This window comes from Euphorbia lathyris, chromosome 2 (assembly GCF_963576675.1).
Source record: "Euphorbia lathyris chromosome 2, ddEupLath1.1, whole genome shotgun sequence".
Taxonomy (NCBI): domain Eukaryota; kingdom Viridiplantae; phylum Streptophyta; class Magnoliopsida; order Malpighiales; family Euphorbiaceae; genus Euphorbia; species Euphorbia lathyris.
This window is the reverse complement of record NC_088911.1, coordinates 106,961,093-106,987,805: the sequence shown is the minus strand read 5'-3', so window position 1 is coordinate 106,987,805 and position 26,713 is coordinate 106,961,093. Positions and strand designations below refer to the sequence as shown.

The window sequence follows — 26,713 nt, the reverse complement described above, 5'->3', positions numbered from 1 at the left end:
ATCTGCCAAAAGGCTCTAGACCTATAAGGTGTAAATGGACATTTAAATGAAAATCGAGGCCTGACGGATCCATTGGAAAATTTAAGGCTAGATTAGTTGTAGTGGGTTATAGTAAAAAAAGGAATTGACTATTTTGATACTTATTCTCCTGTTACTAAAATCTCTACTATTAGAGTTCTGATTGCAATTGTAGCAATTCATAACCCGGTGATACATCAAATGGATGTAAAGACGACATTGCTAAATGGGGATTTAGAAGAGGAGATCTATGTACACCAACCAGAAGGACACGTCATACTTGGACATGAGGACAAAGTGTGCAAATTGAGAAAGTCACTCTATGGGTTGAAACAAGCACCCAAGCAATGGTATGAAAAATTTAACAGTGTTTTACTTTCCAATGGGTATGTGGTTAATGGATCAGATACATGTATCTATTCTAAGTCTTGTGATTTGAATTATGTGATTATATGCCTATATGTAGATGACATGCTTATCTTAGGGACAAGCTTAGATATAGTTAACGACACAAAATCCTTTATATCTTCTCACTTTGACATGAAAGACATGGGAGAAGCAGATGTAATTCTTGGCATCAAAATTACTAAGATAGAAAATGGGTTCTCATTAGGATAGTCACATTATGTTGAAAAACTGTTGAAAAAGTTTAACAGTTTTGATGTTGTTCCAGCTAGAACTCCTTATGATCCTAGTATAAATTTAACAAGTAATAAGGGAGGAAATAGTGTCTCCCAAGAGGAATATGTTAAGATCATAGGCAGTGTAATGTTCATAATGAACCACACTAGACCAGACATAACTTATGCTGTTAGTAGATTGAGTAGATATACTCATTGTCCAAATAATGAACACTAGAGTGCACTTTATCGCTTATTGAAATACTTAAGAGGTACCATGAATTATTGTTTGCACTTTACTAAATTTCCTGTTGTTTTAGAAGGATATACTGATGCAAATTGGGTATCTAACAATGATAAGGTGAGTTCCACCAGTGGCTATGTTTTTGTTCTAGGTGGTGGTGCAGTGTCTTGGAAATCATCCAAGCAAACCTGTATTGATTGATCAAACATGGAATCTGAATTTATAGCTCTTGAACTGGCTAGTCAAGAAGCAGAATGGTTGAGGGCTCTAGTAGAAGATGTTTCATTGTGGGAGAATTCTTTTGCACCCATTTCAATGCATTGTGATTCACAGGCAGCTATCGGTACTGCAAAGAACAATGTCTACAATGGAAAGAGAAGACCTATTCGCATTAGACATGGAATTTTAAAACAAACTCTTGAAGAATGGGGTAATTGCCTTAGACTATGTGAGGTCGGAAAAGAATCTAGCCGATCCTTTTACCAAAGGGTTACCTAGAAGAGTTGTACTTGAATCGTCGAGGGGAATGGGACTAAAGCCTGTTGAGTAAAGGAAATATGGTGGACACCATTCGTGGTTAAACGAAGCCATATTGTCCTTGCTATGCACTATACTTCTCCCATTCCTATGGCAAATAATAGTGCGTGTGTAATCCATAGTCCGATTAAGTGGTGGTTCATGATCATGGACTTGATGGATGTGTTTTGAAGGTTGAGTTACGAGAAACTCTTAATGATCTCATTTTGAGATCACCTATTTGAGTGTGGAGGTGGGCCGCCTTCTACGAAAGACTTAGGCAGTCTTTCTAGAGCACTCATGAGACCCAAGGTGTACGTATGGCCTTCAAAAGCATTGTAAAGTTTTATTGCGGAACATTAAAAGTTTTTAAGGTTATTTACGTGTTGTGGGGAGTCTCAGATGAAGTTTTAGAAGTTCAAGAGCAATTCACTTCTAAAACGTCACTTTGTTGCCTCATCTCACTACGTATCAATTCAATCGAAAGACATTGATACTTAAGTTTTTCATAACCTTATCCTACTCCTTTTATTTGCCCAGAAAATGATTTTCTTTGTACTATTTTAAATGTTTTTTATAAAGCCATAAGTGGGGATTGTTAGAATAAATGGCTTTGATGTTGAATAAAATGGCTTTGAAGTATGGGGTATATTTGTCTTTAGGACTTTGCTTTCAAAGACACTTTTACAATCCCACATAGGAAACTTACAAAGGTTTGAGTGGGTATATATAGCATTGGGCTTTAGAAGCCTTTAAATTGTGTTAAGTGGTTTTTAGCAAATATACCACACATACGCGCTCGCTCGTTCGTTCGCGCGACGCCCGCCCATCCCGAATGGACGTTCTAACATGTATGTGAACGTTCTAACGTTCTTATTTCTGAAGCCTATAAATAAAACAAGTTTCCAGTTTTGAACACACAGTTTTTACTCTTAATCTATTCGATCAAACTTTCTGGACAATTAAAATACACTCTTGCTGTTCCATCATCTTCGACTTTGAGTGCACAAGTTCGAAGGTTGCACATTGGGGAGCGACCGGAATTACAGATTGCACATCGGTCTGCCGAAATCACTTTCAAGGCAGTGACCTCCGCCACGGCACAGTTCGATTTCTGTTCTCAATTTTCAATCGGTTTTTTCTGTAACCCTTATCTATTTCTTACAATTAAATTATATAAGTGTTTGATAAATATTAAAAACAAGTGCTGAATATTAAAATATTAGTTGATAATGTTTAACTTAAAATTTTAAGTTAAATATTTTGACTTATGATATGTAGCTTAATTGAATAATTTAAATGGTTAATAAAAAACCGTTATCAAACACACTTAAACTAAATAAGTGCTTAATCTAATAATTTAAGTGATTTTTGCTGTTATCAAACAGGGCCTCACTATCATTTTGTGTAAAAGACTAGATTGTAGATCATCTAAAGTGTTCTGTGTATTTAAAACAAAACCTTTATCAATTTTAAAGATTGTAAGGAGATATTGAGTTGCTCGGTTATAGCACTCAGTGGTAGAATAATGTTGAGTATAGGATATAGAGGAAGGTACTCTGTATACTCATTGACTATTGTAAGGGGTTTGTGCTCTACCTGAAAGAGCTCAGTAGTGGATTAAAGCTCGGAAGGATTCTGGGGACTAGACATATGCAGGAGGCCGAACCAGGATAAATCTACTGAGTAACATTTTCTAACTCTTAACTCCTTATTTGCTTGCTTTGTACTGTGCCTAGTAAAACGCTAAAACTGATATATATATATATATATATATATATATATAGAGAGAGAGAGAGTTGTGTGTTTTTTGAGTACTGAGTTCAGGAATAGACTCTAGCGCTATTTCCTGACTCAACGATTAGAAGCATCCTTAGTCTTAGATTAACTAAAGCTGCCTCTGACCTTACTCAACATCACTATGTTAAACAACTAAGTGAAAAATCTTAAGTATATTAAGAAAGTCAGCCTTAAGGGAGAATTAAATAGTTCCTTACCCCCCTGGAACTAATTCTCACTTTACTAGGGACCAACAATTATCACTGAAGAAAATGCTAGACTTCTGACGGTTAATTGCTTGACTCGACATAAACTCATAAGACTGAAGAATGTTGGTGATAACAACCCAAATTATTCTTAAATAAGGAATAAGGGGAAATTAATAGAAATAATGGCAAACCATTATTCCTTCTAAAAGAGATATTTATACATGATTAATGTGGAACTAATGATAATTAATGCAGAGGAAAATATGCAAATAATGAGGAAAAGGAAGGAGTCTCTAGCATTATGCCACGCCACGTGGACCATGGCGAGATATGCCATAACGAGATACGCCCGATGAGAGCGAGTAGCGGAGACCCGCCATAGCTCTCAAGGAGAGCGTACATACGCCTTGACGGATCAAAGAATACGAAAAGGGATATTCATCTTACTGACAGAATATTATCCCAAGGACCAAAAGGGATATTCACCTTGAGAATGCCGCAAGAAGAACCGGATGGCGGATCTCCACGGTTCAGCTCAGTGAGATCCACTGGCGAACCTATGAGGCGAATCTCCTCTTTCACTCGATTCATCACAGTAACGGCTAACCACCGACTCGGCCATAAAGACCATTAATGAGCTATCAATTAGCTAACCGCTAGGTTAAAGGTAACCAGTAACCGCCATTAATGGAGCATTAATGGAGACTTTCTAGTTACTGCAAGTTACGACTTCTTAGCTATACATAGCCTACATCCCTAGGCTATCAAGACACACATTCACTTACTCTTTGTCAATTCAGTTTGCTCTCTTGATCTTCCTTACTGACTTTGGCATCGGAGTGTCCCCGGCCGATCCCAACGGCGCCTCACATGGACGTGCTTCGATCAAGGATTTTTCCCCGAGTTATCAATTGGTGCGGTGAAGGTGGATCTCTAACAAACAGAAGATCACAAAATCTTGATTGTATAGAGTTTCACAAAGAACAAAACAATGGAGTCAACAGAATAGAAATCACAATCTCAAACTTTGGCTCAATCAGTACAACAAATCTATCCAAAGATACAGTTCTCCATATATTGATGGGAAAGAGTTTTCTACATTAAATCTGGAATTTTATGATGAAAAAGATAAGTTTCCTCCCCTTTCTTATTCCATTTTTAATTAAAGAAAATTGAGATCCCTCACTCTTATAAAATGCTATGAATATCCTTACATGTTATTATGATAAATCTAATAAACTGTGAAAGATAAAATCATAGACACAAATCTTTCATTAAATCTTGCATGCTTACTATGCCCTCATATTTTTATGCATGACAATTGTAATATGATATTGTCATTGAACTAGTACAAACGCATGTATAAGACCCGTAATCTTGGGATTTACAAAAAAAAAAAATCATCCATTCAATGTGATTTCGTCATTTGATATTAAAATATCATAAAAGGGCTCATGTAATTACAAATGATTTAGATCTGGTCGGTCTTTTGGATGAACATGCATATAACTATTAGAAGAAATTATAAAAAAATCATATTTGGTTTTTCCTTGTACAATTCACCATCTATATATGGCTTTTCTCCTATATAGTACTTTTAATATCAAAAATTCATATTTTTGAGTATTGTTTTGTCAAACAGTTATTTCATTCCCTTTTTTACAAGGATGTGTCTATTCATATAAAAACTGTTTATTTGACATTGTTAGAATTTCTGTTACCAACACAAGAGACTTGAAAATATTGAGTCTATTTGTGATTATCCTGTAATTGTCCCTAACTATTAAGGCCATTATGGGCTGATGAATTACTAAATTGGATAAACAAAACTTTCATGTCCTAAGCTAGCTACAAAATAGTGCAAGTGTCGGTTTCGGATCAGAACATTAATTTATGCAAAGTTCTTAGGATGTACATGAGAGTTTTTTAGAGATTGTTTGGATGATGGCATATGAAGGTATGTGAGGATAAATTTTGGGTAATTTTCCATACACCCCAAATTGGAGGATAATCATGGTACATGTATTTTTCTTCCAAAATTACCCTTTCTCTTTTATTTTATTCGTACAAATGAAATGATATAAGAGTAATTTTATATATAACTATATTATCACTTACCTTTCTTTAATTACACCTCATTCAAATGAGGCTTTAATGATCTCTGAATGCCATTAATGTATGAATGCACAATATTATTTGCAAGTAAATAGCAACTATGTAAGATATCTTACCCAATATAGAATGTCATAACTTTTATGACGTTTAAAATAAATATGCTATCTCGGATATTAATGCGCATTGAAATACAAAAGGCCATTATTCTTAAACCATTCTCATTATGGTTACTTATTAAGAATTCATTATGATATTCATGTGCAGTAGCAATCTTTATGGTTATGACCGTTATACGTGATATTATTATTAAAACAAGCATGATTAAAATTCTATTATGGATTTGTTTGACATATAATATTTACTTGGTTTTATCCTTTGACTAAGTTCGTTCTAGAGTCAGGGACCAACGTGAAGGAATTATTAAGTTGATTCCAAGATGAACTAAAAATTCCATAAAGAGAATTGCATCATACATGATATTTGCCAACAAGGCAAATGCAAACATTCTTTTGCTATGAAGTATGTTCCATGGATCAAGCCATTGATCCCCAAGGTAAGTGAATATAGTTTTTATGACTTACCACAATCCTTTAATAATGGACAGAGTATGCCCCACTTCTGGAGTTCTTTCAGCGCTAACCCACAGGTACAAGGGAGTTGCTAATACTACAACCAGTGCAAACACTGATGTGAAAAATAAAGCTCAATCCAAAGAAGTGTATATACAGAGCCACTTCAGAAAAATTCCTTGACTATGTCATTGGCCAAAAAGGAGTTAAAGCAAATCCAGATAAATAAAAGCCATGCGAGGAAAAAGGTGAAAAGAGCGCCTAAATGAAAGCCCCACTATGGGTGAGAAAGATCCAGAGGTTGAACAGGCGGATCATCGTACTAGAAAGATTGTCAACAAGCATATCAAGGTATAAAACAATTCCTAGCTGAACCACCCTTGATTAGCAGATCAATCTAAAGGGGAGACCTGCATTTGTATCAATCTGTCATGGATAAAACTATGTGCACCGTGGTTATTTAAGAAGAAGAAGGTCAACAGTTCTCCATCTATTATGTTAGCAAAATGTTGAAGGATGCAGAGATAAGATATCAGAAGCTAGATAAAATGGCTCCCACGGTTGTGACAATATCCATCCGCGTTAAACCATATCTCCAAGCATAACTTCAACATGATCGAGATCAAGATCAAGAACCGGCTTCACCATCATGATTCAACATTGAACACACGAATGATGAGATTGAAAGGCGAGTGCATGCCGCTCTATATAGACAAGAGAACAATGCAGAAAGGTACGCCATCAAGTTAACATGAATTCGCCATTCACAGCACGGATCCTGGGGTACGAAGCGGACAGAATGTTTAAAGCTTCCAACTTGCCACAATATAAAAGAAAAGATTCAATATAAGCGGGACATTACATATCCCGAACCCAAAGGAGGGGAGCATGTAACCGTTGGAAGAAACGCCAAAGCGTACTACAGGTTGGCCACCACACTGAAGCTTGCTGGGAGCTGGCAAACTAGATAGCTTTGTCCAGAATAACAAATAACAAGATGACAAGTGGAAGACAGATCCAAAAAAAAAATTCAAAAGTGTCATTAATGTCATAGCAGATGGACCAGTGTATCAGCCACCCGTGGAAAAAGCAAAAATATCCGCTCTGGATAAAACATCCCTCCATTGCTCCTTTTGCAGAAACAGGTCCAGTAATCTCTCCACATACAGATGCGTTGACAATTGAAGGATGGGAGATGAAATGAAGCGAGTAATGGTAGACACGGGCAGTTCTTGCAATGTCATCACCATAGGTCACACTATCCAGACCAAGGGCCAGAGGTTGCAGCCCTAATTTCCATCCGTCGTCTGACAATGTACATTCTCACCAGCAAAGGAGGAGCAATGATTAGCGGGAACCAAAAGGTGGCTAAAGAGACTTATACTCGGTGTCACTATCAATCCGCCCACAATCCAAAGAGGACGAAGGTGAGAAATATTAACTTGTCACTACAGCTTTGGGCGACACAGAAACGCTCCTTATTGCTGATGGAAAGCGGGTGCGGATCGCCAAAGGATTAAAACTTGAGATCAAAGAGGATGTTAAAGAGTCTGAAAGCGCATTTACATAGGAGAATGAGATAAACATCATTGAGGATGCGGTTCTAGTTGCTCAGAAAAGACGGAACCGTGGGCCTAAAAATCAGTATTTTTACATATTCTTATATATGCATTAAACTGTTATAGTATCCTATATTTTATAATTTATTCTTTCTCGCCATACTTCTTATATTCATTTGCCTAGCTTTTAGTGCTGATATACGCCCAGTGGCTGGCGAATGAAAAGTTCCACAGGCGGATCAATTACCTCAAAGATAGGACAATTGATCCCATCACGGGCGGATCCCCTTTCCACAAAGATAAGAAGCACAGACCCTCAGGAGCTTTCAAATGAGCTCAACTCTCTCCTCAAAGACAGGAAGAGGATTGACCACCATCAAAAGCGGGTTAAAATCGTCTCAAACATGAGATCATTACACCTTCAACTTTCTCCTCAAAGATAGGAGAACACTCTCATGGGCGGATCCATCTTTAGATAATCACCATTCGAGAAAGAGTTAAAACATTCCTTGGACGCAAGGAATTTACACTCTCTCACTCCCTTCCCAAAGAAGGGTTCACAAGTCCTACGGGCGGATCGCTTCACCTCAAACTTAGGTAGCAAGTTGATCCCCTAGGCAGCTTTACTTCCTCTAGAAGGAATAGAACAGCTTCTAACCTTCACAAAGGTTCACACATTGGGGTACGGCTGGCCACCTACCCTAAACAATCGGAGAAATCCTAAACCAGATTCTAAAAAGTTACTTGCTAAAAGATATAATGCATTAGTAAAAATAGTTCTGGAAAGAAAATGGTTCATCCAACAATGAAGCCTCGTCTTCATCTCCAAATAATGAAGCCTCGTCTTCATCTCCAAATAATGAAGCCTCGTCTTCATCCAAGTAATGAAGCCTCGTCTTCATCTCCAAATAATGAAGCCTCGTCTTCATCAAAGTAATGAATTCACGTCTTCATCATAGAAATAACGAAGTCTCGCCTTCACAAATGCAAAGTAAAAACACTTTGGAAAATAAGTAAAGGCTAAAAAGGCAAGTGCCTAGAGTTCTAAAACCCTCCACAAAATGCACAAAAGTCCCTAAATGGCTGATCATTCTTACTGATCCCTAAGGGCGGGTCATTCTCCTCAATATGGCAGAACTGAAGAAAAGAAGTCCTTAAAGGCGAATCATAATCCTATGTCATAGGAACAAATGATCCCATAAAGGGCGGATTATTCCCTTTCTAAAGGAAATATAACTCTCAAGAAGCCCCCAGAGGATAACAATGGATACGGTTGGCCATCTATCCACAAGGAATCAAAAGCCCCTAAAAGTGCATCATATCTATATATGATCCCACATAGGGCGGATCTTGTTCATAAGATCCCGCATAAGGAAGCCCCAAAAGGCGCATCATTTCCATATATGATCCCCCATCTAGGGCGAGTCCACTTTCTTCCAAGATAGAAAAATAAAACACCATTTAGACAGCCCTAAAGAGCTTTTTATACCTTTAGGGGGGCTTCTGATAACAACCCAAATTATTCTTGAATAAGGAATAAGGGAAAATTAATAGAAATAATGGCAAACCATTATTCCTTCTAAAAGAGATATTTATACATGATTAATGTGGAATTAATGATAATTAATGCAGGGGAGAATATGCAAATAATGAGGAAAAGGAAGGAGTCTCTAGCATTATGCCATGCCACGTGGACCATGGCGAGATATGCCATAACAAGATACGCCCGATGAGAGTGAGTAGCGGAGACCCGCCATAGCTCTCAAGGAGAGCGTACATACGCCTTGACAGATCAAAGAATACGAAAAGGGATATTCATCTTACTGACAGAATATTATCCCAAGGACCAAAAGGGATATTCACCTTGAGAATGCCGCAAGAAGAACCGGATGGCGGATCTCCACGGTTCAGTTTAGTGAGATCCGTTGGCGAACCTATGAGGCGAATCTCCTCTTTCACTCGATTCATCACAGTAACGGCTAACCGCCGACTCGGCCATAAAGACCATTAATGAGCTATCAATTAGCTAACCGCCAGGTTAAAGGTAACCAGTAACCGCCATTAATGGAGCATTAATGGAGACTTTCTAGTTACTGCAAGTTACGACTTCTTAGCTATATATAGCCTACATCCCTAGGCTATCAAGACACACATTCACTTACTCTTTGTCAATTCAGTTTTCTCTCTTGATCTTCCTTACTGACTTTGGCATCGGAGTGTCCCCGGCCGATCCCAACGGCGCCTCACAGGGACGTACTCCGATCAAGGATTTTTCCCCGAGTTATCAGTTGGCCACCACTCTACACTCAGCTTCAGTTGCCTTAAAAAACAACATACTATTATCTGCAAAAAAAAAAAAAAAACAAATGAGTAAAAAATTTGTATATTAAATAAAAATAAAGAAATATGTGAAATTGATAATAGTCAGAGAAATTTGTAGATACAACTAGGATAATTAGAAAATGGATTAAACTTAATTGGCTATTGTGTATCTAAATTTTTTGTCATTTGCTTTTATAATATCATTTGATAATATTTACCCTCAATGTATTATTTAACAAATATTAAATGTGAAACAAAAAGTTAAGTGATTTATTTATTTTTGTCACATACACAATTTTTAATTCACATGTTAAAAATCATGCAATGTAAATAAACAAATAAAATAATTTTCCATTTTAAATAGATTAAATGTTGCCTATTGATGAAGCATACCAGTCCTTTCGACGTCACACCACCCATCGCATTCGGACACTATTAGAAGGTGTCCACGATCAAAATAGCACATTTGGGGCATTATTGACATTATCCCTCCCTAGGTCCAAAACCTATAAATAAATAGAATCACATCACCTCATAGTGTGGGACGATAATATTTTCTCTCTACTTTATCCATATTTTGTCTCTGTTATCTCTAATTTGACCGTTAGAGTGTACCACAAGGACCGCTCACAGTGCATGCTCAATACATTAACATCATCGATCTCGACTTTTCATCATTTGGTCCAGTGAGCATGTAATTATCACTTAAAACTGCTATATAACTGTTCGATCCGCATGGTGTAAACCCAACTCTCTTTAGACCCAACTTTTACCAAGAAAATGGTCAGCACTAGCCAACCAGATAGACAAAGGGAAATAAAAGAGACTACGATTGTCCTTGCCTTCGAAGATGAAGCAACATCAAACACAGACTCAAAAGACGAACCCTAAAATTTCACTCACTGCCAAACTTCTGAGGACACTACACGAGTTCTAGCCGCCCAAACCTGGAAGGCGGAAATCCAAAGACAGATGATGACGACAAGAGGACAACATGAAGATTTCAGAATTCCTCCAAGACAAAAACCCTCTCATGTCGGAGTCTGCCGCTGCAGAAATGATCGCCATCAACATCCTCTTTACGGGAGAACCACCCATACAGCTGACACACAATCAACCCCAGACCACTATCATACAAAAGACACCCTTAGAGCAGGGAAAGGATTAGGAAGCTTAGTTCCAGCACTTCCTAGACAAAAAAGCCCTAGGCAAATCTAAAGGAGGCGGTGTGATATCCAGCAGGACCCTCTACTCCAACGGATCATCGAGGCCAACTTCCCCAAAAACTGGAAAATGCCTCGTCTCCCGTATTACACTAGAGTCGAAGATCCAAATGAGCATTGCGTATTCCAAAGAAGACCATGTTATATGCAAAGTCTTCACGACCACCTTGATCGGCCTAGCTCAAGAATGGTACGGGGTTAGAACCCGAGTCTGTTGACTTCTTCAACTTATTGAATGACTTATTTATCGCCCGTTTCATAGCCATCGTCAAAGCTAAGAGGACCAGCTCTAACCTCAACGACGTAAAGCAACGACCAACTAAACCCTCCCAGGGGTACTTAGCTCGTAGTTTGGGACGGTAACGTTCTTTCATTACTACTCTTGTCTCTACTATTTTTAACTTGACTGTTGAGTTGTACCACGTAAACCGCTCCCGACGCAGGCCCAGGATATTTACATCACAGATTTCGACTTTTCATCCCTTATCGTAGTACTTTGATAACAAACTAGTTTTTGGCCCGTGCGATGCACGGATTCATCTTAATATATAAATATTAATAAAAAATACAATCTAATAATTACAATTAATGACATAAATGTGTTATATAAATTAAATATTATTATTTAATTTTCACATTTACTTTAAATAATATTTTTATAGATAAATATAATAATAAAATAAAAATTAATATATTATATATTATATTCTATTTTTTATCAGTAAAAAAGGAGGACGTGACACCTCAGTTCCATCGTTACTGTTTTATATTATATATAGATATGTAGAGAATTAGAGAGATTTTAGGGATTAATTTAAATTCTGTAGTACTCTTAGATATATGAGATAAAATAATCTTTTTATAGATAAATATACATAATAAAATTAAAATTAATATATTAAATTTTTTATCACTAAAAAAGGAGGAAGTGACACCTCAGTTCCATCATTACTGTTTTATATTATATATAGATGTGTAGAAAATTAGAGAGATTTTAGGGATTAATTTAAATTCTGTAGAACTCTTAGATATATTACGGATCAAATAATCTTTTTATAGATAAATATATATAATAAAATTAAAATTAATATATTAAATTTTTTATCACTAAAAAAGGAGGAAGTGACACATCAGTTCCATCGTTACTGTTTTATATTATACATATAGATGTGTAGAGAATTAGAGAGATTTTAGGGATTAATTTAAATTCTGTAGAACTCTTAGATATAGTACGGATACAATAATCTTTTTATAGATAAATATATATAATAAAATTAAAATTAATATATTAAATTTTTGTATCACTAAAAAAGGAGGAAGTGACACCTCAGTTCCATCGTTACTGTTTTATATTATATATAGAGAATTAGAGAGATTTTAGGGATTAATTTAAATTATGTAGAACTCTTAAATATAGTACGGATACAATAATCTTTTTATAGATAAATATATATTATAAAATTAAAATTAATATATTAAATTTTTTATCACTAAAAAAGGAGGAAGTGATACCTCAGTTTCATCGTTGCTGTTTTATATTATATGTAGATGTGTAGAGAATTAGAGAGATTTTAAGGATTAATTTAAATTCTGTAGAACTCTTAGATATAGTACGGATAAAATAATCTTTTTATAGATAAACATATATAATAAAATTAATATATTAAATTTTTTATCACGCTCCGGTACTGAGAACCACCAGTAAGAGATACCTATTAGCAAAGTCAGGAGGAAATGACACTCAGTTCCATCGTTACTGTTTTATATAGATATTACTAAATGATACACTGAGTACAAATGGCAAAATTTGGGATACCATAGCTATCCAAAATGAATAACCACTGCACTCGCGTGAATTGCCAAATTTTTCTCTCAAGTAGCGACCCGAGTCCTGAAGTCCAATTATAAAGTGTGATTAGCCCAACCGTTTCTGACTTTCACATTACCTCCTCATCAAGCCAAAACCAAAGCCAAAGCCAAATTCCCATCGCCATTACCAGTTCGCCTAGAGTTCTCTTCATCCGCTTCTACATTGACGGACCCATTGATCGTCAATGGCGGGAGTATCGTTGATGTGTGGAGACTGTGGAACACTTCTGAAGTCCGTTCAGGAGGCCCAAGAACATGCCGAGCTGACCTCCCACTCCAACTTCTCCGAGTCCACGGAGGCCGTCCTCAATCTCGTTTGCAGTACTTGCGGCAAACCTTGCCGATCGAAAACAGTACGATTTGATCAATTTCTTGATATCTTTTTTCTTTTCTTTCTCGTTGAAATTAGTTTTGAGAAATTGGTCTGGAACTGTCATAGAATATAGCGATTGTTGTTGAATTTATCTAGGTTCTATGTTCTATGGAAGTTTTTGTTTCGTTTTGTTTGGAATTTTGAGAGAGTGGATAAAATGTTGGACACTGGGAGCCTGGAAGAAATAGAAGTTAGTATCCCCGAACTTGCAAGATTTAGTCCCGAACTTGATTAACTTTTGATATTCTTAAAGATTGGTTGAGAGTGGGAAAATATATTCTGTTATCTGGGTTTTGATAAAGTTCAATGCTTAAAGAAATTTGAAACTACCCTCCATGAATTGAAGTTTCACTGTAATGCATTTTTCAGCTGAATAGCGTTTTGGATTTTGGTTTTATTTTTTCATGAAGGAAACTGATCTTCATACAAAGAGAACAGGGCACACAGAGTTTGTTGATAAGACTTCTGAGGCAGCAAAACCAATCATTCTTGAAGTTCCAAAGGAGCCAATGGATATAGATGAGCCTGTTGACTCCAGCACCAGTTGTCCTTCTGAAGGTGCCTTGCGCAATTGCATGGTTGCTTAATTTTGTTTTTCATCTCCCATTAGAGTTGTTGGTTATATGTTTAAATGGTTAAATTATATTTTCTTGGCCCCCTCTGTCTTTCTATATTGTCAGTTTTTAGAGTTTAGAGCTTTTTATTTGTTTGACCTAGTTCTGTTACATTCTATTAATGGCCGGCTTCACACCTTCTTTTGTAATTGCTAAGCTTATTACTTTCGAAGGAAATCAAAGGAAAGGTGGAGGAACTTGAATAGTTTGAAAAGCTCTTTCAATTATGTCGAGTTGGTATATACTCAATAAAAGTCTCTTGCTAATGCTTCCGGTTATATGGCTATCTTTTTGAGTTGAAAAGTTTGAAGTTATAAAATTTCCTGTTTTTGATAATCGGAAGTTTGAGTTGGTATATACTCAATATACTTTTGTTGCTATTGTTCTGGTTCTGTGGCCATTTTCTTTCTAGTGGAAAATTTAAGATCATAGTTTTTTTATGTTCTTGTGCCATTATGGTCTTCAATCTCCATTTCAGAAGTGCTGTCTTAGAGTCATATGGTAATTATTCTTGTTCTGACTTTGTGATATCGTGGTTTCTATACTCTAGATGTCTCATAGCCTTGCAGAGGGTTTATTTCAGGAAGAGCAATTTTTTTGTTTTGTTTTGTTCTTTTTATTATTATTATTATTATTATCATCATCATCTTTATTATTTATTTTTATCTCTGTGAGCTTTTTGCTTTGCAAGATAAAATGAAATGGAACAACCTTGGACAGAATGGAGACAGATCTCTTTTTCTGTAGGATAGCCTTCGTTGTTACCATTTTATTATAGTTTTGATAGTTGCTGTACCTTTAGCAACTGTTTTTTGTGTTTATGTTTACGTATGCCACATATTGATGTTTTCTGTTCAATCTCCAGAAATGGTTGCTCCGGAGGTTGACCAAAAGCTCCTTGAGGAATTGGAAGGAATGGGTTTCCTGAAGGCACGGGCAACCAGGGCACTTCATTTTTCTGGTAAGGCCATTAGAAATATTCTTTCATGGAGGTTAGAAATGGTTATGATCGGCTGGGCTGAGACTGGAATAATTCATGTACTTCTTCTACGAGGGATTTATTTTGGGAAGTGGATTAGTTTAGAAGAATCAACTCTTAGAGTTCTTCTGAATATCATAAGTGCTGGCTGGTGGGAAGGTTTTTGTGTTATTTAAATTATAGTAGGTTTGTGAAAATTAGTATGAACAACATGTGTAATTAGTAATCTAATGACATGCTTTTTACGAACACATGTTGCCAAAGTGCTATATTTGACACTCTATAAGATATTGGTATAACTTAGTTGCATTCATATTGATGACCAAACTTCGAATAATCTGTATCATAGTATTTGTACCATCACAATTTACCTGGCAACCCAAACATGTTAAAAGGCACACTGATGATGAAGTATTTGGAAGTGACAGTAGGACAGCAGTCAAATAATAGCCGCATGAGTTGAGATATGAATTAGTAGTGAAAATGAGGAAATGCATGCAAGTCCCTAAAACCCGAAACTTAATCTATTTAATCCTAGATTCATTTAAGATCCTCGATAATTAAATGGTAGCAAGGAGAGGGCAAAAAATTTGGACTTTTTTAATTGTATTTTGTTTTATTATCAAATGTAAGAGTTTTTGGGGTAATGTTCTGTTTTCTGTATTTTCAGGTAATACCAGTCTTGAAGCTGCTGTAAATTGGGTAGTCGAGCATGAGAATGACCCAGATATTGATGAAATGCTCTTGGTATGACATTCTTGTCCCTTGGTTTGATTTACAGTGCATCTTTCTATCTGCCTTAGTATCCATGTGCACACACTTTGTGAACGCATGGCTGCAGTTGTTATGCTCAAAGAATTTCTTTCAAATTTAAAGTGTTGTCCACATATTGCTGGATCTTAAATTTCTTAAGCTGCTCCATTACATCAATCATTTTCCCTCATGCATTTCTCTCCTGATTTCACTTTCTTGCTTGTTATTTAAGGTACCTGCTAATACCAAAGTTGAGGCTTCAAAATCCTCTCTCACACCTGAAGAAATGAAGCTAAAAGCAGCAGAATTGAAGTAAGACGCTTTACCATGCAATCTTAACATTACTATCTACCATATGTTTGTTATCCCTTCTGACTAAGACATGTCTACATAGTGTGGGTTATTGGTCCTGGGGGGTGGGGACTTCTGTTGTTAAAATATGGAGTGCTTACAGTTTAGCTTTTCATTTGAAACTTGACTAGAATAAACTAAATTGAAGAAAAAGTTCTCTTCCTTTTTTTTGGGGGGGGGGGGGGGGGTGATTTGCTATTCAGTTTCTGCCTGGTCCTTTATTTTATTGGTTTTAAGTTCTGGACCCAGTTTGAGATTTGAAAGACGCTGTAAATCCACTACATCTGAAACTACAGTTGATTGTTATCATTGGTTGGCTAAAATCAATAGAATTTTGATTATATGTTGTTAATGGGATGTTTGAAGGACAGGCTTGTTTTTTACTCTTAATGTCTACTCTCTCTTTCCCCACCCCTTATAGACCTTGCTGAGCAGGGTTTTGTGATATGCTCATCTTTCATGTGAATGATTTGAAGGGAGCGTGCTCGCAAGAAGAAAGAAGAGGAAGAAAGGAGAATGGAAAAGGAAAGAGAAAAGGTGCCTGTTGATACTCTTATATGACATCTTTGTAATGTTTGAGCTTGCTGCCTCAGAATTATGTGTCATCTTTGTACAAACATGTCACTTAGTTTGTTTCCATTGGAATGATGCACATGCTGTATCCATAATGCACATATAAAAACCTCAGGAGATGGATAAAACGCTGTAATCACAATACCCAATTGCAAGAGCGGAGCTCTACCAACTGAGCTATATCTCCGATCTCTTTTTTAAATGTTTTAATCCTTGCCAGAGTCTCACATAATCATAGTTTTTCCTTTTTAGTAGTAGTGAGGTCTTCATATTGCATATAACTTACTAGGATTTTTTTTTTTTGCCTAATACATCCCTAGCCCCCTGTACTTGTCCACAAAATTCATCTGCCCCCTATACTTTTAAAAAGTCCTATTTACTCCCTGAACTTGTTTAAAGTGACCTATTAACCCCCTAAAATCCATTTTAAGCAAGTTCGGGGGCCAATAGATCACTTTAGGAAAGTCCAATGGAATAGTAGGTACCTTTCAGAGAGTCGATGGTTCACTTTAAGCAAGTTTTAGGGGGTAATTTGAACTTTTTCAAATTACAAGGGGCAGTTGACTTTTTTGGACAAGTACATGGGGTTAATATATAAAGATATATTAAGCCTTTTTTTGTGACTGTCTCATGTGAATATTCTGAAATTGGATCAGTTCATGGGAATGCAGTGTCATTTTTCTACCCATGTTTGTCTGCGTTATACTCTGAGTCTGTGATGCATTTGTAATCTGCTATTCTGTTCTTCTTGCTTCACCATGTAAGCATGTTTCATGCATTTTCTGACACTTGTCTACATGTGTGAATAGATAGCATACATTCCAAGATACAATCTTCATTGTTCAAGCATACGTAGATGATAACCAATAAAACAGACTTCTTCGATAGCATGTGTTGTGAAAACTACTAAATCTTACGTGCACACACACAAAGAGTAATGGTCTTCTTGCTTAAGCCCTCTTTCCAGGTCAACTTTTAATCTGAATTCTACCTCCAGCATACTACAGGAAGCAACTTACTGATGTGTGTTTTGTGGCTGAGTACTTTCATTTGATAACCTTCATTTGATATGGTGTTTAGGAGAGGATTCGCGTTGGCAAGGAGCTCCTACAAGCGAAACGAATGGAGGAAGAAAATGAAAGAAAACGGTCTCTCTCTGGTGTAGCTTGTAGTTGTGTTTATTGTAGTTGTTTTGTGATTACAATGATGTATAATGCTGTTCTCTTGTGATATTCATTTGAATGAAAAGTTTCTTTTCCTCTTCCAGTATAATGGCCTTGCGGAAAGCAGAGAAAGAGGAAGAGAAGAGGGCTAGGGAAAAAATTCGTCAGAAGTTGGAAGAAGACAAGGTTTCTGCTATCCTTTTGCTTCATTTACTCTCATGTGTATTGAAATAGAGGTTAAAAGATTTGAATTTTTTTGGCAACTTCTCCCTTGTTCAGTTTTTCTGATTAACTTGATACTTTGAAATAGAGAAAAAGCACTTAACTTGTCTAGACACTAGAAGGAAAGATCCGGACCCGCAGAGAAAATTATCAGTTCTTGTGTGTCTCTTTTCTATGTACAGCATTCGCCGTTGGTGGTTTAGTTTTTATAAAGCACTCCGTTTCCTGTTAGTTGCTTCCTGATTATAGTTGGTGCTTCACAGGCTGAAAGAAGAAGGAAGCTTGGATTGCCACCAGAAGATCCTGCAACTGCAAAACCTTCAACTTCTATTGTAGAGGAAAAAAAGGTATGAGAAATAATTCTAAGTTTGATGTTTGTAGTTTGAAATTTATAATGATGGGACATACTTTGCGAACTATGCACAGAGCTCCTTGCCTATTAGGCCAGCCACAAAGGCAGAGCAAATGAGAGATTGTTTGCGATCTCTTAAGCAGAATCACAAGGTAAATATAATGCTTTCTCTGTCTCCATTTCTTGATTCAGTTACAATTGCTTCACTTTGGTTTCTGTGTGACTAGGATGAGGATGCAAAAGTGAAGAGAGCATTCCAGACTCTCCTTACTTACATAGGAAATGTTGCTAAAAATCCTAACGAGGAGAAGTTCAGAAAAATAAGGCTCACCAACCAAACGTTTCAGGTACAAATTTATTGTAGTAGCTGTTATTGTAAGGTCTATATGGTTTATTGTATGCATCTGAGAGTTTCTCATCCTGGCCGCGTTAGAAAATTATGGGGATAAATCATTGGGATTATTTGTTGAGGGAGCGGCTTAACGACTTGAACTTATGACGGAGGCGGCCGAACTTTTTCTTCAAATGTGCCTGCAATTTGGCTTCTCAGGCGGCCGAACTATGCTTGTATTTTCATCTGCTTCCACCTCTTACCCTCACAAATTCCATGGGAATTCATCACTTCTACCTTTTCCAGTGCCTCAAACTGAACCCTATGACTAAGTTTGTTTCCGAAAACTAATCGTTGTGATGCACTAAATTGATATTAGGATTAACTAGCACTTACATGCATGTTTCTGCCATTATGTTGTATGATCAGTGGAAATAATGGAGTTCTGGATTCCATAAAGCCAAGTGTCTTGTCTTTATATGCCTGCTTTGTTGATGGATTTTTTCTTCGTTTTGGAATATGTTTTGCTTTTTCTAATGTGACTTGGCTTAAACAGGATAGAGTTGGTTCGCTGAAAGGCGGTGTTGAGTTTCTGGAGCTGTGCGGTTTTGAGAAAATTGAAGGCGAGGAGTTCCTGTTCTTGGCTAGGGACAAGGTTGAAATGCCGGTGCTGAATTCAGCTGGGTCTGAGCTTACCTCAGCAATCAATAACCCATTTTTTGGTGTTCTTTAAGTTGCAATAACTTCATGTACTGTAAAATGTTATATTCCAGAAGTCCAGGGCGTTTTCACCTTTTGTGTATTGATTAGATTCCATTTATAATTTCGTACACTATTGAACACAAGGACTGAATTCAGATGATATGAATGTTACAAGAACCAAACAATCACCATATGTTCGAGATCGGCTCTAATTCAGTTTTCTAGGGGTGTTTGTTAGAAGGGATATAGGAGGTGGGATAGAGATAAAAAACACGAGATAAGTTATCCCGTGTTTGTTTGGGAGATAGAAGAGTGAGATGGATGAGGGATAAGCTTCTTATCCCTCAAATCCTATATCCAGGAGGGGGGTGGTATAAGGAGGTGGGATAAGCTCCTACGATTTTAATAGGATGGAAAAGTCTATCTTATCCCTCAAATTAATATTATGTAGCTTAATTAGGGTTAAAATAGTAAAATGTATTATTTTATCCCTATCTCTATCCCACGTACCAAACATTGAATAATAATTCTCGACTATCATATTTTTATCCTTATCCCAACCATTTATCCTTATCCCTATCCCAACTTTTATCCATATCCCAATAGAATATCAAACGTATCATAGCATATATCAAGTCAATGAGATAGGAGAACATTAGGTTTCTCCTTCATAATTTCTTTTTCCGCAACTGTTAACCTTACAATGCTTCCTAAAATACATTTTTCAATATTCCGGTTATTATTATTATCTTTTTAAGGCAGAAGGGTGGAATAAAGTCATAATTAATTTTTGGGCAAAGTACGAAAAAAATGCTCGTGGTTTGTCTTATTTGCAAATAGAAGTCCGTGGTTTAAAAGTTTACAAATAGAGGTATGTGGTATACTTTTTTTTACAAAATAAAGTATTTAAAATTAATTTTTTAAGTAATTGATGACAATCAAGAACATTTTTTTATTTTTTTCCAATTACATTTATATGTTGACAAAACATAGATCCCAAAATCAAATTTCAACAGTGTAAAATGAATTTAAATATCAATTTAGCTCATAAACTTTCAGATTAGTAAAATATATAAAATGTCACCATATTATTTATTGTTTCGATTTAGGAAATTCTTTTTTTCGGGGTTGTGTTTTGCTAATATATAAGAATATTTTTTTAAGATAAAAATGTATTTGGTTGTAATCAGAACTTAACTGTGTAATTGTAATACTTTATTTCGTAAATAAAACATAATACAAGCCTTTATTTGCAAACTTTTAAACCACATGTCTCTGTTTTCAAATTGATCAAACCACAAACATTTTTTTCGTACTTTTCCCTTAATTTTTTACATGTCGTCCAACTTTTTAGGGAAAGTTCGGGTTGATCTTATTTTAGTAGGTTTTATGAGTTTTCTTTTACAAATAAAATTTTAACTAATTTTTTCAAGAATAAGTCTTAAATTTTTACAATACTAGTTTGTTTGTTTTTTGGGGGATAAGGGTGAAATTGGATCCTGAGGTTTTCGGGGAAGTGTTGATTTGATTCTAACGTAATCATTTTGTACATTATAATCAAATCAACACTATACCATTTCGTACCTTGAAATCAAATCAGCACTTTCTCCAAAACCGTTAAGATTATGATTATTTTTTAATCTACTCATATTTTGTAGAGTTGTTTTTCTCCAGGCTGGTTAACAAAGTGTTGATCTTGTGAAATCAAATAATCATAAATAATGGGTATAATTGCCTAATTTACCTCAAAAGGCACTTTTTAAGGGAATGATTGACTCTAATTTATAAGTTATAAAATGACATATTTAGGGATGCTAAAGGATAGGATATTCACGGATAATGTCATATCCGTACTTTTACCCTTATATATTTTGAATTATTCGTCCCGTTCTATTATCTTAATATGTACACAACCAAAAGACACTTTTAAAGGGATGATTGACTCTCATTTAAAATTTATAAATAACATATATGTGTATGATAAGCTATAACGGTAAGGTATCCACGAATAATGTCATATTCATACTCTTACCTCTATATATTTTGAATTATTTGTCCCATCCTATTACGTTAATGGATACATAATTATAATCTCATTCTAATCCCACATAATTCAAAGGTATTTGTAGATTTTCTTACTTGTTTAAATATATAAATAAGATCACAAAATAATAAATCATAAATTTGATTAAAAAAATACATAAACTTAACATTTTATAAATTTAACACAATCATACACAAATTTAATAAAAAAAATTCAAATACTTAAAAGTTTTCAATAACATTATATACACAAATGCAAATCATCAAATATTTAATATTGAGATTATTCATTTATTTCTTTCATGCATTCATAAATTTTCAAAAGAATAAAAAATACAATTTGACAAATACCTGATAGGTATTATGTAGTAGGTATGTACCCTGGTGGATATTTTCATTTATATCTCATATTTTAACTAACATTTTTTTAAAAATTTGGTTCTGGTCTCAAACTCTCTTATACAGAGTTCATATATTTCAATTAGAATCGAATAATTCTATTAGACATATTACATTTATAGGTATTCAATATATTAACAAAGGTTTTCATTCTTGTATTCGAAATAAGATGATATTGTAGCATTTTCCCATCAATATAAAAGATGCAACTAAATAAAAGAAAAGAAAAGAAATCCTTGTGAATCTTGAAACCAATGAAAACATATATAATTAATTCCTAGTTTTATATATGAGTAAATAAAGTTTATTATAAGGGGACATCAAAAGCTAGCTAAAAGGTATCCCCCACATGGGTTGTGGAAATTGCAATTATAGAAACACCCATCTCTTTAAAGAGAACAAAAGCTACAATACAATGTGCACATCCATGGGGGGTCTGTCATATGCTATTTCCATTTCGCAGGCCAACCAACCATGCTTCTTTATTTCTCTTCGCACTATTCTCACTATTAGCTTACGGGTTTTTACAGACCCGATCCATCTCCATACATTAGATTTTGCGATGCGTGTCGTTTGTACGATAGAAATGACACGTGTAACAAAATGTATAAGTGTTCAAGAAATTGACTGATTAATCCGTCTAAACGTTACATAGATGTCTGAAATCGATACGATTTTTCCGATTCGGCCTATTATTCAACGTTTTTTCATCACCTAAGCGTTTTTTTAGCCCTCTGGACAACGTATAGGTTGCGCTCGAAACAAAAAATGTTTTTTATTATTTATTTTTATTTTATTATAATTTATTTTTGAATATTAGTGAATTGTATTTACTATTTTGAGATATTTTTATTTAATTGTATTCTTTACTTGTTTCTCATAATATGTTTTAAAAATTTAAGGACATTTTTCATAGTTTTTGTGTAAATGATATTATCTGTGGACATTTTTTTTTTATTTGTTTAACTTGTTTCAATGCTATTATTATTGACACATTTCTTAAAGATACATGTTACAAATATACAGATCTTTTATATTATTATTATTATTATAATATAAGATAAAGTTTTAAAAAAGAAATAAAAATGTTATATTAAATCTTTTTATATTTTTTGTTCATAAAAGTATTGTTATAAAATAAGATAATTTAAAAAAAAATGAAAATGAAATACTGAAAATAAAAATAAAATAGAAAAAGATAAGAAAAATTAGCTTTTATTTTTCAATATCAGAACCCTCAAAAACATATTTTTTCGGATTATGGAAACTTTTGCAGTAATATAATATCTGCATCTACTTTTCGAAATAAGTCATTAAATATTTGTGGAGCTCAAACGAAGTCATATTGAGTGACATATGATCATTTGAAAATGACTGCATACAATTACCTAAAAACCTTACTGATCTGTAATTCCAGATTTTTAACCAATTAAACCACATGTGACCCACCTTTTTAACTTGGATGCTTTAAGTTAATATAGTGGAGAACCTGTGATAAACATTTCAGAGCAAATGAAGCAGTGGATGGATTGTGCAAGATTCTTTCATTTAAGTGACAATAACTATTAAAAGGAGCTTCATTCTTCATCTCCAACCCAAACTTCCAACCCAAAAAACCAAAAACCAAAAGAATCATCTTTCCAATCAAAATTATTTAACTCCAAACTTGTCACTACATCCATTATCAATCTTCTTCAACATTAAAATCCCAATCCCCTCAATTTCAGACTCCAAGTTTTCAATTTGATTTTCTAATGTTTAAGAACAATTCATCACCCAAAATTTCAACCATTGCTTTATCTAATTTTTCCACCATTTTTGGGACAGCTTCCAAGCTTTCAAATTTCATTTTCTTTCATCTAAACTTACCTTTACATATATCATTAATTTTTACGAAACCTTATTTATTAATCTCAAGCCTTTCAATCACATTTTACTCCAATTTAATTCCTTATCAACTCACATACTCTTATTATATTTTTTTACTCCACTTGTTGCCTACTTACTTTCGCACCTCGATTCTGCATCTTAAATCTACCCCTTAAGAGTAAGAGGCTAGTAAACAAGCTACTAAAGCTAGTAAGCTAGCATTTGCCCGATTGCTTTATGAGAAACTTTACTTCTGAATTATTTTTTAATTAAAGTTTTATGCATACTTTAAGATTCGAATCCAATATCATTAGTTTAAACGACTTTAGACTTTTAACCACTCAAACAAACCTTGATTGGTTAAATTTGTAATTTTTAAAATTGACATATTAAAAGGTATTTATTAGTTACTACTTTTTCTACCCATGTTTACCTTTTAAATTTAAAAGGAAGAGTCTTAGATGTTTGGTTAGACTTTTATAGGTTAAAAGTAGCTTTTTATAAAAGCTGTGAATTTCTGTTTTTTTTTTTTTTTTGTAAAAACAGTTTTTTCAATAACAAACAACAAACCGTAACAGCAAACAGCAAATATCAACAATAAACAGCAGTTAAACCAAACGGATCCTAAACTTATGGCTATTGAGATATCTAATTGTAAAAATAGAATCGATTAAAAATGCATAATTTTTTTTTACAGTTTCTATATAATAAAATCACACATGCAAAAAATATATTTTTAAATGAGAAAAATACAATTTGAAATACAAATAAAATAATCTATTTAACATTTACACCTACATGTTTCTTTAGCCAAAGAGCTTAAAGTTTGATTGAGTGCCTAAGGTGATAAATTGAAGAATTAAGAGCTCAATGCATAAAAATTGAAAAGATAAAGTACCTCTTATGTTTTTCTTTTTAGGGTAAATTACAAAACTGAGTTAAATGGGAGGCCCATTTACATTTTCAGACCCATTATCAACCAACTTACATATATAGACCATGCCCTAAAAACTTTCTGGAAATGCCCTTCATATATATATAAGAACTTTTGCATTTCACCCCTAAACCATTCGCGAAACTTGAACGACGAACACCAAAAACTCGAACGACGAACATCTTCAACACCTCCAATCTTTACATTTCTTCTTCCAGCGACTTCCAACTGATTCCAATGGCAAGAACCGGTAAGAAGGTATGTTATTTTGTGATTTCTGATTAGGTTTTAACGCTTCTATTCCTATACTACGGTGATTTTACTTCTCATGTGATTTAGAAGTAGGGTTTGCAAATTTATTGTGTTTTTTCGTTGGTTCATAGCTTCGTTTTGTTATAATGATACTTAGAAATAGTTAAAATCAGTTGTGGCGACCAAATTTTACAGAATCGACCAGTTCGCGAATATGAGTTTACTTCGCGAAGATCAAAATCTGCGAAGTAAACTCATGTCCACGAAGCAGTCGATGCATATGCTATTGTTCCGCATATGCGAAGTCGCGAATGCGCTTGTCAGTTCGCGAATGTCATATTCGCGAAGTGAGTATTTACTTGACTAATTTGATCTACTTTATGATTTGGAAGGGTGATCATTCTAAGTCTAATTCCAAAAAGAGGAAGAGGACATCAAAGACACTTAAGAAGAGTATCAAAGACACATTTAGGTACCCCTACGCCTATGATACGAGAGCTACTATCACGGTTCGTTCTGATGCTAAGGTGATGAAGAAAGTGAAAGAAAGATTATCCACAGTGCAGTTGGCCATGTTCAGGAAAACATGTTTTGGGCATTTGGTGGACTTCGAAGTGTATTCGTTGTCCTCTCCTCTATGCCATGGGGTTCTTACAATGGAGATCAATCCGAAAGAGGGTAAATCCGGAGAAATGTGGTTCCAAATCAATGGTGTTGAAGTGAAATTCGGTCAGCGTGAATTCACACTCATAACCGGATTGAGACTAGGTGATCCGTTACCAATTTTTAAACGGATGAGCAATTATAAAAGGGAAAACAGATTGAGGAATCTCTATTTTGGAGGTAGAGAGAGCATAAATCACAAAAATATATTCGATACCTTCTTAGAGACTAATTGGGGAAAAAATAACGATGATGCGATGGCAATGGCTATGTTGTTCGTTATACACAGGTTCCTACTCACAACTGATGCAGTGAAAAAGGTTGATGACAATATCATCAACCTAACTGATTTCCCCACTGTATTTAACTCGTTTCCATGGGGTGTGTCTGCTTGGAATGAGCTGTACAAGACGATGAAACGTGGGATCCCAGGAAGGAAGAAGGCATTTGACGCGTACAATGCGGAAGAAGGAAAGAAGAAGGCCGTCCCATATCAGCTTCATGGATTAGCACAAGCGTTCCATGTATGTTTCCTATATTCATGTGATTTACTTAATGTTAGATTTCAACTATAATGATTTTTATTTAATACTTTGTAGGCTTGGATACTGGAGATATTGCGTGAACCCCCTAAATACTATTTGAGGAGACCAAAGAACGTGTACCCTTGTATATGTCGGTGGATAAGTGCAAAGAATATAACTTTCTTAGAAGCTGAAGAAATATTTAAGGTACGTACATATGTCTTGTGTACAGAATTAATGTGTGCTTTGGATGTAAGTAACATGTGCTTATGGAGTTTGGTTTGATTTTTCATTTTTTCAGTCAGCTGATGTGCAAGCATCTGAACTTGTTATCGAGGAAGACGAGGCAAAGTGCGATTGGTATGCGCCAATGAAGGATTATTTTGATGGGAAAGCCGTAGACCTTGACCTTGATGTGTTATTCGCACCTTATAAGGGGTCTGAGCTAAGTCAAGAAGAAGAGAATAATGAGGAAGAGAATGGGGTACATAATGAGGAAGAGAATGCTGTAGAGAGTGAGGAAGAGAATGCTGTAGGTAATCAGGGCGAAGAGGATGTTGGAAATGAGGAGGA

General features: G+C 35.1%; 1 protein-coding gene across 1 annotated transcript; it reads left to right on the top strand.

Moving 5' to 3' along the window:
* The first annotated feature begins 13,043 nt into the window (after window positions 1-13,043).
* LOC136219343 (uncharacterized) lies at window positions 13,044-19,644 on the top strand. The gene is made up of 12 exons (XM_066006723.1): window positions 13,044-13,396; window positions 13,827-13,974; window positions 14,896-14,991; window positions 15,680-15,756; window positions 15,995-16,074; window positions 16,590-16,650; window positions 17,767-17,834; window positions 17,954-18,035; window positions 18,335-18,418; window positions 18,498-18,575; window positions 18,651-18,770; window positions 19,311-19,644. The coding sequence occupies exons 1-12, from the start codon at window positions 13,229-13,231 to the stop codon at window positions 19,485-19,487; spliced, it is 1,239 nt and encodes a 412-aa protein (XP_065862795.1). The 5' UTR covers window positions 13,044-13,228; the 3' UTR covers window positions 19,488-19,644.
* Window positions 19,645-26,713: the final 7,069 nt, after the last annotated feature.

Bases quoted from the DNA above. Each gene is read 5' to 3' on its own strand.
- LOC136219343 (XM_066006723.1), top strand. From the start codon at position 13,229: ATGGCGGGAGTATCGTTGATGTGTGGAGACTGTGGAACACTTCTGAAG. The intron at 13,975-14,895 runs GTGCCTTGCGCA...TTCAATCTCCAG, and splicing joins CACCAGTTGTCCTTCTGAAG to AAATGGTTGCTCCGGAGGTT. The intron at 18,419-18,497 runs GTATGAGAAATA...AACTATGCACAG, and splicing joins CTATTGTAGAGGAAAAAAAG to AGCTCCTTGCCTATTAGGCC.